This window comes from Sinocyclocheilus grahami, unplaced genomic scaffold (assembly GCF_001515645.1).
Source record: "Sinocyclocheilus grahami isolate Dianchi unplaced genomic scaffold, SAMN03320097.WGS_v1.1 scaffold4907.1, whole genome shotgun sequence".
Lineage (NCBI taxonomy): Eukaryota > Metazoa > Chordata > Actinopteri > Cypriniformes > Cyprinidae > Sinocyclocheilus > Sinocyclocheilus grahami.
Window position 1 is genome coordinate 2,167 of NW_015509744.1, and position 12,003 is coordinate 14,169.

General features: G+C 39.4%; 1 protein-coding gene across 1 annotated transcript in view; it reads right to left on the bottom strand.

Annotated features, from left to right (window-relative positions):
- The window catches only part of LOC107577024 (cytoskeleton-associated protein 5-like), a 13,322-nt gene extending 1,461 nt beyond the window's left edge, over positions 1–11,861 (bottom strand). Inside the window, exons 1-19 of the mRNA XM_016263144.1 lie at positions 11,671–11,861; positions 11,308–11,440; positions 10,903–11,000; positions 8,523–8,648; positions 7,945–8,094; positions 7,669–7,872; positions 7,440–7,575; positions 7,147–7,340; positions 6,874–7,040; positions 6,658–6,681; positions 3,025–3,198; positions 2,775–2,895; positions 2,484–2,663; positions 2,066–2,253; positions 1,854–1,929; positions 750–938; positions 526–663; positions 340–423; positions 48–233 (exon numbers count right to left, since the gene is read on the bottom strand). Coding sequence (XP_016118630.1) covers positions 48–233; positions 340–423; positions 526–663; positions 750–938; positions 1,854–1,929; positions 2,066–2,253; positions 2,484–2,663; positions 2,775–2,895; positions 3,025–3,198; positions 6,658–6,681; positions 6,874–7,040; positions 7,147–7,340; positions 7,440–7,575; positions 7,669–7,872; positions 7,945–8,094; positions 8,523–8,648; positions 10,903–11,000; positions 11,308–11,440; positions 11,671–11,808 — 2,706 coding nt within the window. The 5' untranslated portion in view covers positions 11,809–11,861. The remainder of the gene's footprint in view (positions 1–47; positions 234–339; positions 424–525; positions 664–749; positions 939–1,853; positions 1,930–2,065; positions 2,254–2,483; positions 2,664–2,774; positions 2,896–3,024; positions 3,199–6,657; positions 6,682–6,873; positions 7,041–7,146; positions 7,341–7,439; positions 7,576–7,668; positions 7,873–7,944; positions 8,095–8,522; positions 8,649–10,902; positions 11,001–11,307; positions 11,441–11,670) is intronic.
- Between the last annotated feature and the right edge of the window lie 142 nt (positions 11,862–12,003).

Below are 12,003 nucleotides of genomic sequence, written 5' to 3' on the forward strand. Positions count from 1 at the left end.
CCTATCGGACTGCACCATCTAGAGTTTCATGCCAGAACTCTGTATGCCTTACATAAAAGTCGGTGCAACTCACCTGTGGAGGTCTGGATTCGGCCTTTTCCTTCACGCTCTGACTCAATCATGCGGAGTCCTCGCTCCACGTAACTCTGGAAGAACTGGGACGTGTTCCTCAAGAAGGGCTCGAGGTCTGCGTCAGAGTACTTCTGCTTGTATTCATACAGCTCCGTCAGACCCTGAGATACAACATACTCTGATTGATGGAAGCACTTAACTGAGAACTGCAAATAATTCTGGTTATTTCGCAAAATTCGAAAAGTCTTTAACAAGCTGTAGTGTTACCTCTTTAGTGTTCTCTTTGGAGCCAATCTTTTTGAAGATCTCAGACAGGATGTCGCTCACTTTGGCCATGATCACTTTGTCATCCTATCCAAATTGAAATTCAGTTGAAGAAACCAGATCAACCACTACAATTTTCTCCATGCATCATTAAGATGAAGGTTTCAGTTGAGACCCAGCAGAACATACCGATCTGAGGGCGCCCTTCTCTGAGCACTTGTCGGACTTGAGTCCAGAGAGGTTTGCCGAATGCTTGACCACCCGCCTTAGGTGAGCCTCCAGTTCCGACTCGTTGCGGTTCTCAATCATGGACATGTGATCTAATATCTATGAGAGCCATTTACAGATTACTTTCATAAAGATAAAGTTTCATAAAAGAACTTTCAAGCTCTATAAAGGTCTCAAATGTGTACCTTGGCGCCAGTGAGCCTGCAGAGCGTGTGCAGCAGTGTCTTCAGCGTCCGATGGGGAACGTCACTCTTCAGCTGTTTGAGCTTCTCTTTAGGGAAAACCTTCATGAAGTTGTGGACATCCAGCAGGATGCGGTCCAGATTAATACTGTTGATGGTCTGCGGCAGGAAACGGATCATTCTCCATAGACACTGCATGGGACAGAGATAGGTGTCATTTAAAAGGTCATACGTCAATAAAAATGCCTTATTTATACTGCATCTATGTTGGAATAAGATTTTTAGCTCTAGTACATCAGTGTTCTGTATATACTATTAGTTTTTATTTTTAATTGGCTTCTATATTTTCAGTTTTCTTTTTAGTTTACATTTTAGTTCTTCAGCTTCAACAAAAATAGAAAGGATGGCAACTAATTAAAGTTAAAAGTTTTTCTATATTTATATTTTATTTCAATTATTGGAAATATAATAGTTTGAGCTTACAACACTGACTTGGAAATTATTAGTGCTGCCATAAAAAGACAATCGGCTAATAAAATGGCATACGAAATGAATGTTGAGGTCACCATCTACCTTTAACTGCTATTGTTTTTTACATCACAATAGTCTACAGGAAGCGTTACTAAAGTTCAGTTTTCAAGTTGCAATCACGAGTTAACAATGTTAAAGGTGTTTACTAGTCAGAAAAAGCACAACTAACATAACTGACGTGATGTGAACACATTGATTCGTCTGTGTATGCTGTTCTCAGTAAAAATGTGTTCATGTTAAATTATTTTCTCTTCCTCTGAAATGAGCTTTACTGATGTGTGGGTGGAATTAAATGTATTAAATTTTTATTGATTCAAATAAAAAACAAAAACAAACAAAAGTTACACCAAAACATTTCCCACTTAATTGACATGACTTCAGGGTGTGTAATACAATTTAAAAAAAATTAGCAGCCAAGTAGATAATTTTATCCATCACGATTTCACTGGGTTGTGGAAAGTAACTAATGTCCTTCAGGCTTATTAAAACAAAACAGAACAAGAGCCAAGAGTTCTGCTTACAATATGACAGTTTACATGTCAACATGCATATACGGGCACAGTGCACCAGTCGTACCTTCATGACAAGTTCAGAGAACATGGGGGAGCCGGCGGTGCTGATAAGACTGTCCTGCAGCAGCACCAGCAAAGCACTGGAAAGAGAACAATGACCTTTAACCTACAAGCATTGATTAGTCAGACTGCAGTGTCGGCCAAATGTATACAGAACAGTACACAAACAAAGTTCCCTGTAGAGGACTTGTAGCCCAGCGGAGCCGCACTGCTAACCTTAGGATGTTGGTCTGGTCGGATTTCTCTAGAACTCGAACCACGAGCAGGTTGACGGAGCGAATGAGCTGCTGTCCATCCTCGATGTCCTCCACTCTAGAATCCAACATCAGCGTGATGAGACCGTGCATCAGGTCCTTCAGGACGCCCATGGAGGCCTCCCGCGCCAGACTCTCCATCGAGAACAGCTGGAAACGGACACACAGTGACTCAGCAGCACGCCAAAGAACGATGACTTTTGTTTCCTCTGCACTCTCCCTGAATTTTAATGTGTAAACAATTTTCTGCAAATAAAAGCCATTTTGTTTCTGGCAATACAATACTAGATGTGTTCGGAAATTAGGCCTAAACTTTCTGCAATCCTCTATGTTGAAGCAAAAGCTCACTTCCCTAACAAAAAAAGTAAAGCAGCACTCACAGAAAGCATGTTTCCTATGATACAGCTGTAGAGTTTGAAGATGTCCTTCTTGTCGAGCCGATCGTCGGCCATGTGCGTGTTGTAAATGAGCCGCAGCTGCATGAAGGTGGCGATGAGGAACTGGTCGATGTGTCCAGACATGGCTTCCGCTTTGTCCGCCTGCCTCAAGACCTCATCGATCTGCAGAAAATCACAAGGAAATTTCTCACTGATGTATTCACGTCTTTAAGAAATTATTTTTTGCTCAACATGAAGATGTAAGAATCCAAACAGTGGACGTGGGATGCCCACCTGTGCCAAGGCCTGGATACTGGTGTTAATGTCTCCACTGGCCACCTGGGAGATGACGAAGTTGATGGTGGAGGCAGTGCTGTTGTGAATGTCATCAAAATGAGGAGAGACTGAACGAATCCTGAAAACACAACATTTTAATCAATCATTTAACAAGAGTGACACTTTAGCATTTCAGAAGACAAAATATTTTGTCATGTAATACATTTAACAGACATAAAACAAGACTTCTATTGTGCTACTCTCTTACTTGCGCTCCGGAATCATGACCGGCTCCAGAACTTCATCCAGTTTATGCTGCACCAGGTCAGGGATTTCTCTGGCACATGTGTGGTTGTTCTCGAACACATCCAGATCCAGCTGAAACTCTTTTGGGATGGACGGAGCTGACTGCTCCAAGTGAGCATTCTGTGCCCGAGCTTGACTGTTGAAAATGGAGGAAACGGTCACTTCTGCTGCATTTTTATGCTATATAATCCCCACAACATGAATAATGACGCTTTTCCACTGCATGGTACGGTTCACTTTTGGGGGGTTTTCCACTGGGTACAGTACCTAGTACTTTTTTTAGTACCACTTCGGTTGGGGTTCCAAGGGAACCGTACTGTTACCAAAACGTGACGTGTAAACTCTGCTGATCACGGATTGGCCGGAGAGAATCGTCACTACCTGCGTCACTGAACTTGCGACACAAACACAAAAGAACTGCTAGATTTAAATCAGCACAGCCAGCGAAGGATCGAACGCAACTGTTTTGAACGAGCGCACCTTTTTTTAACAACCAAAAAGTTTTGTTGTCTGTTGCAGAAGTACAGACGTTCTTCTCGTTGATAGCAGAGGAGCGGATCCAGCGAGAGCTTGATAGGGCTACGTGGAATGAATTTTTTTTAAGGAGTCGCTGTAGTAGAGGCGGCGCAACTATAATGACATGTGAATAATCCCGCCCACTCTAAAGCGGTACTGAACTGCAGTGGAAAAGCACCATAAGAGCCCCCAAAATTCTGATTCAGTACCAGCAAAAAGGAAAGCAAGTATTAAAGTGTATATCCACTTTTGATTTTCCTTGCAATATAAATTTTGCAACAATGAACGTCACCAATTTAAATGTAACTATTCCCTTGACACTGGTTAGTAAACTTGAGACAAAAGCACAAGCAAGGGAGCATATAACGTAGAAAAGTCAACAAATTAAAATAAAAGCTATACTCCCTAAAAGAAAAAAGTAGGTCATTTGATTCTTTTGTGAAGTTCACGGTTTCAAATGAAATTATCTAAAACTGATTCAATCATTAATTTGTGCCCTCATTCAAAGGACTGCTAAATTGCATAGTTCATCAAAAACACAAGTACATACACACACACTCCTGGGGTCTGTTCTTTGTACGTGGATTACTCAGTTAGCTGGATTTTATGGTTGACGATTTATCACTTGACATGATCCAGGATTGTTAGGTTCTTCTCATCCTGGAGTTGCCGTTATAGCAACAGGTCCGTGAGCTCAAACCTGCTCAGTAGCAGGCTTACTTCACGTTAACAGGATTAGATTGTATCATTTTAAGTGAAGGTGATACTGAAACTCTGTCCCAACCACTATTTTCTTACAAGAGTACCTTGTTAAACCAGGAAGAATATTTTATAAAAATAATTTAAATGATTTTGAAAATAGTTAAGATGTTGTGTAAATCTATAATAATAGACACGGCCAGTTTTACTCATTGAGAGATTTAATCATGAAGGAATAATTCTCAATTTTATTACGGTCACACGCACACGTAGTTTGTCTGAGTCGTGCATTGGAGCAATAAGCCTTTATGCGGGTGGCTTTGATGGGAGATGCAGACCACTTCTCAAATCTCAATATATATATCTCAGTTCCACCACAGGAATAAATTACATTTTAAATTGTAATAGTATTTCAAAATATTACTGTTTTTACTGTATTTTTGATTAAAAAAAAATACATGTGGGAAAAAAAAAAAAAAAAAAAAAAAACTCACGTAGGGTTGTAACGGTATGAGATTTTCACGGTATGATAACAGTCTCAGAAAATATCACGGTTTCACCATTATCACGATATATATTAAACAATCATTCTTATCAGTAACAATGACTCTTAAAAGAACAAGAACAAGTTATTTGAGTGAACAAATCCTTTATTACAACAAACTTGAAACCATTTTAATGAAAGTTAATTGAAGTCTCCCTTCTGAAAAAATAAATAAATTTACAAAACAATAAAAAAATAAAGCTGTACACCTTATGTATATCTATATCACACTTTAACATTTTAATTAATGTTTTAAAATGTTATCAAATGAAAATTTAATGAAAACTCCTTTTATTTTAAGTTAAAACATGGACAAACATGATATTCCTTGAAAACAATGTTTAAATAAATTATTTTATTATTATTGTTATTATAACGTTGAAGTACATTGTACAATGCTAATATATTTCTGTCGATTTCAAATTAAATCGAACGTTTATTTTGACTGGTTGTAGCGGACCTTTGAGTTTCAGTGTATTTGGCAATGTTTTTTCTCAAATAAAACTAGGAAATGTTTAAGTTTTCTCTCAGAGCAGCTCTGCTGATGTTCATGTTTATGTAACTTAGATGCCGAAAACACCATTTATGTATGTGTACTTCAGTAGCAGTAGATAAAGCAGCGCCACTCAGAGACATGCAGCAACAAGCAGATTATTTATATAGCGGTCTCTTTGCACTTAAATATTCAGACAATATTAGTGACATCCTCGTTATACTGTAAATTCCATGTTCACGACTGCACCGGGATTCCCGCTGCTTCACTGAAATCATACGGCCTTAACTTATAACTTGTTATTAATGCGACACACCTTCATCTGCACGGAGGGATGGTGTCCGCGAATATGAGCGAAGATGTTGGATGTTTTGCCTACTTTTGCAAATTGGATCCATCCTCGAGGACAAACCAGTGTTCGTTTTTTTTTAAATATCCGAAGTATTCCCATACTGCAGATTTTAACTTTTTTTTTCGGCGGGGATGGAGATTAGATATTATCTCGGTCTCTGTCATTTTCTCCGCGTGAGTGCGTGCACGCAGCGGGATTCCCGCTGCTTCACTGAAATCATACGGCCTTAACTTATAACTTGTTATTAATGCGACACACCTTCATCTGCACGGAGGGATGGTGTCCGCGAATATGAGCGAAGATGTTGGATGTTTTGCCTACTTTTGCAAATTGGATCCATCCTCGAGGACAAACCAGTGTTCGTTTTTTTTTAAATATCCGAAGTATTCCCATACTGCAGATTTTAACTTTTTTTTTCGGCGGGGATGGAGATTAGATATTATCTCGGTCTCTGTCATTTTCTCCGCGTGAGTGCGTGCACGCAGCCAAGTGAATGCCGAGTGAAGCAGCCGAGCGCAAATAAGTTGCATATGCACGGGTGAGATTTTTTTTCTATATATTTTTTAAACCGTAGATATGCAAATATTTACAGTATGATAACCGTGCACGTTCAAACCGTGATAAACCGTCATACCGGTAGATCGTTACAACCCTAACCTCACGTACCCCAAACTTTTAAATGGTAGTGTGTATACATATTTCATAAGCATATTGGTGCATAAATTAAATATCTCCTTTGTGTTCATTTTATGAAAGTGTGGAAACATGATTTACTTTCAAAATACATTTGTACTGTTATATACTCCTTACATAAAAACCACAGAGCGAATGCATAGGGATATCAAATATGAGGCTGAAAAATATTTGGCTATATCAGTCATCCATATGATCTAATCTCTCAAATATTTCATCCAGTTTTTTTGTGATCTCTAGACCTCCAGGATGTCAGGTGCCATGTGAACAGTGGCTACAGCTGTACGGCAGTACTTACATCCTGTAAGTGCGATACATTATTCTGTCCATGGAGGGCAGCGAAGAAAAGAAAGGAATAGTAAGAGGAGAAGAGAAAGGCTCAGGATTAAGAAACAACATGCAATGACACAAGAGGACAGAACGAGACAGAATGAGACTGTGTGTGTATAGAAAGCATTACACATGGGCCAGGACTCTTTTAAGAGCGTGTTACTTGACAATAAGTAGTACATACTTGAGCTTGTTGGGCACTTCCTCTTGAGCAGGCTTGCGCAGGAAGGTTGCATTGGGATTTGCAGGATGTTCTCTCTGTGGTCTCTCCTGTTTGGCTGAGGCTGCAGGCGTCTTCTTGGCCGAACGTTTGATTCTCTCTTCCAGCATGCTCATTTCTTTCTCGGACAGCTTGACAATGATGAAATGTTCAAATTTGAGTTTGGATGTGACACATCGCATCCAAAGATGGTAATAAAAGTGAAAGGTTCACATTTGAGGGTAATTAGCGTCTTACTTTGCCAATGAGTTTGAAGACTTGGTCTCCACAAGCATTGTAGGCGGCCACGACTGTATTGAGCGCAGCGTTGCGGACCGTAGTGTCACGGTCTCCAATGTGAACGGCGATTTCTTTAAGAGCTTTGGCTGGAGTCGGCTGGCACACATTCATACCGAAGTTCTCAATCAGGCAGCCGAGCTCATCAAGACATTCTGAAGAACGAATAAGACAGAAACTGTCACGATAAAGACACTTTCTACTGTAAAAATGACCCTTTTTGTGTTTGAGAAACCAAATCCATGTGCATTTACCAGATCTCTGCTTGGAGTTCTTTGATTTGGTCCCCTCCATAAGGAAGGGGAAGACTTTACTGGCCGCGTAGACTTTACACAACATTGTCAGAATAGCTCTGACATCTTTACGCACCACATCTTTCGACTCTCCAACCTGAAGGACAAGACACCATGTTAGGCTGTTGTTTATTTCAACAAAATAGATGCATGCTATCCAAAATTAATGTTTGGATGAATAAAGACTCACCTTGAGGATCAGGTAGGGGATGAAAGATGAGGCCTCATAGTCATTGAGCTGGTAGTTCTTCCTGCTCAGCATGGTGAAGAGCAGCTTGAGGAACTCCAGGGCTTTCATCAGCACACTGGTGTTTGTGTCAAAGAACCGCAAAGTAAACCACTTCAATATCAGGTCTAGACAGCTAATCACAGCCTCGCACTCTGGCTCCATGTGCTGAAAAATAAGCAAGTTATTAGTCTTGTATAGATTGATATGATTTGACTCACCAATTGCGACACAACTAACCTCAATCATGGCTCCAATAGCTTTTACGTGGCGTTGAAAGTCAAAGTGGAAAAGTTCGTCTTGGAGCCACTTTGCCAGACATGTCGACATTTGAGCCTTCAGCTGCTCCACGTACTCGTCACGAGGAGTCGTGAAGTTCCACTTGAGAATCTGGAGAAGAGTTGAGAAATGGTAACCAAACATGCTAAAAAGCCTAAAGTTGCTACTCAGGCCCTGTCCACACAAACGTGGGTATTTTCAAAACCGCAGCATTTTCTATGTGATTTGGCCATTTATCCACACGCAAACGCAGTATCAGGTCACTGAAACCGAACCTTTTTAAAAACTCCTTTGTTTACATGAGGGGAGTCTGTAATTGGCCAACATGGCTTTACGGTTAGGGTTATATTGCCAGCTGTTGGTTTGGCATGCTCTTTACAGCACTTCATGGGATGTTTTTGCATTTTCATCTGGACGAGATACATATATTTTTTAAACGGAGGAGGAAAAACTCAGTTTATAAAAATACCCATGTACGTGTGAACTAGGCGTCAATAGCGCTGACAAATGTTCATGAGGACGATTCGAAAACTGCTCACCTTTAATGTCTTCTCTTCCTTGATCCTCTGCTCTTTGCCGTTGGGAACATGGATGAAGATGGGACCAGATTTGTCCTCCTCATCCTTTGCACCAGCCTTAACTGGAGGTTTCTTACCCACAACACCCTGAAGGGTCAGGAAAACAATTGTTACACTGAATCATATTCTCAAGTTCTGTTACTTCATGTCGACATGTTATTTTGATGGTAATGTCTCAGTCAGTTTTCAAATGGGTTTAAAATTACGAATCGTGCTACTTAGCTCAGGAATATTCATTTACTTGTGGGATTGTAACCCTTACAATAAATTTTAACATGCAACTTAATTATGAGCAAAGCCTTAATAAAAATGCTGTTTGAAATTATATAAATTATATACATTTATAAATATCCATTTCATTCAGCCAATCAGGCTATTATTTCAGCGAAAAACAGCAGGAAGCCCTTAAAACTTCTCATTTGTTGGCAACAGGCTAGTGTTGTCAAAAGACCCGGTATTTCGGCACCAAGTCGATACTAAAAAAATGAAAACATTACGGTACCAGGTTTTTTTTTAAAGTACCGGTGGTACCGAGTACCCGGTCAACCCGGTTCTTGATGCGCTATCCGAAAGCTATCCTATTCCAGTGTTGCCAAGTCCGCAGTTTTCCCGCGGAATTGGGCTGCTTTAACACCGTTGCCGCGGGTTGTTTTTCACGTCCGCGGGTTGAAAAACGACCCCATTAACGTGATATTTAGCCCCTGGAATGCGAATTTTACCAGAGGAAACCCCGCCAAAACATGCGTATTTTATCCTCTGAATGCGATTTTTAACAGGGACCCCTCGAAACGCGATGGGGTGGGTTTTGTGAAAACCTGGCAACCACTTCATAAAAGCAGTGGCGAGGAGGAAACGCATCAAACTAACACAACACCCCGATCAAGTTCAAGCAGGTAAGTTTCAATTACATTTTTAATATTTAGAGCTTCTGTTATGAATATTATTCCATATTTTAATTTGAATTGAAATAAACATCACCGTTAGCATATATCTCTAGCAGGTTTTAAAAGCCCTTTAAAATTAAATATGAACAGTTTGGATTAAATAAAAGTACAGTCAAATTTTATCTCCTGTATAGATTTTACTGTACAATGTTAGGTCTAGTAACATCTTGCAGTGAGTGAACAATATATTTTTACAACATTCATTAATGTTTGTGAATGTCATTTAATACAAACACTTGATCACTCATGTTTGTTCATTGTGCATTAAATAATTTTAACAGACTGAACTTTGAAATTAACCATAAGAATAATTGCCATATAACTATTGTTTATTGTTAGGTCATGTTATCTAACAAATAAAATCTTATTGTAAAGTGTTTTTAATACCACAGTTTCCATCTATTTGATATACACTTAATATATGTAATATATGTAAAAGCTGAGGTTTGTTATTTACTGTAAAGTGATATTTTAGCTGGTGTCAATGATCTTATGTTGCATTTGGTCAGACTCAGCCCATTGCTTTACTTAAGTATATTATATTTTCCTTTTACAGCTGCAGACTGAGGAAGATCCTGAAACACACCAGCAAACACTAAAACAGACTTTTTTCATACTTTAATTACTTGTGGAAAAACTTGAAACAATTTTAAATAAGTATAAAGAATGGCATTGGTTTTGTATTTAATTTTTGTATAACGTTATTAATAAAAAATGTTGTTCAATTAGCATGTTTTTGTGTTTTGCTTTGGTACCGAAATTGGTACCGAGAACAGTGGATTTTCACTGGTATTGGTACCGAATACTGAAATTTTGGTACCGTGACAACACTACAACAGGTTTATAATAGTTTCTCATTACAATAATTGTAATAATTTCCACTGACTACCAAACTTGGATTGGACCATTACAGCTAAATAAGGAAGATGGGATTACAGAAATGTTGTGAATCAGTTTACATTACATGCAGTGCTTCCACAACAAACGCGCCACCTCATACCAGATTCTAATACACCATCTCGCTGTTAGGCGTCCCTCTCGAGAGCCTGTTTTGTTTAGCATTATCTTTCTCTCCCTTCACCTTGAGCTCCATGCTCTCTCTCTAGTGCACAAAATGACACTTTAGAGAGCAACACTCATTTAAAACAAATGCGGAACCCAATACATCCTCGGACTCTTCATACTTTTAGAAAGTCGGCCAAAATCTAAATTCACATTCAATTGAGGCTTCTTATTTTGGAACTGCAAAAGAACAGTCATTGTCTTCCCATGAACAGTCCCTTGTGTATTATGGAACTGATGTTTCAGATCACAATTTGGGAAAAGGTTTTAAATCTCTCATGAGCAGCAACTCCCTAACAAACCAGGCAAAGCAGAAACACTGAAATGTGCCACACCTTTTTAGCCGCAGGACCTGCTGGTTTAGCTTTCTTAGTGTCTGGTTTGGGTTCTGGTTCACTAAAATCTTCACTGGGACTTTGGTTCCTGGCTGGAGCTGTAAAATAAAAAGACTTTCAAGTTGAGTCCAGCATCTTTAAAAGATCTCAAATCAGAGTTTTTAATTTACATTTTCCTTAAACCAATAAATAAATAGATAAAGAAAAAAGCCCTTTTGTATTTTTCTGAAAGAGACACATAATTACCCCCCCTCCCAAAAAAAATAAAATCAATAACTGCAAAAAAGGGTAAATTTATGGAGTGCATATGTTCACATTAACAACCATGCAAATATAAATGTGTTCAATAAACCAGCCAGGAAGTAGTGGTCATGTTAGCTGTGGTTAAAGGGAAAGTGCATGAACCTGAGGCTGGTTTGGCAGCAGGGGCACTGGAGGCGGGTTTGGAAGCTGCAGCTTTGACAGGAACTGCAGGCTTGGCTGGCATCACGGCCCTGGCCTTCTCCAGCATGCCAACCACCTGGTCCTTTGACGCCGGCTGCAGAAAGACAAGAGGGAGACTGATGTTGCATAACTGCTTTTCTATGGTCAAAAGTTGATCCATGCGTTTTGGTCTTATTAACCATCTACGATAACATTGAATGAAAATCATACTTTTTTCAGGATGCATTAGTGATCGAAAAGTAAAGTAAAGACACGTATAAATGCTTAAAGAAATGCTTTTTTTACAATTATATTCAGAGAATTGAACATACTTTTCCCTCTTACCTTCAGTTTGCCAGCAGCCTTGATCATCTTCTCATAGCCCAGGTGCATCATGAAAGAGGGAAGTGCATCCTGAGCTTTTTTGCGCACGTCTCCGCTGCGGTCCTCCAGGCAGGTGTACAGGTGAGGCACGCACAGCATGAGGTCTGTAGGCACTGTACGCAGGGTGGGCAGCTTCTCAGCAAGCCAGCCCAGCAGCTACAGAATTTTAACAGCATTTTAGCTTGTGATCATTGATCAAATAAAATTAATTTAAGGTTATTTTTGTTTTTAAAAAATTGTTTGCGCCATGTTTTTTTCCATAAGCATGAGCTCCATATTTTCTCATGATGCCAT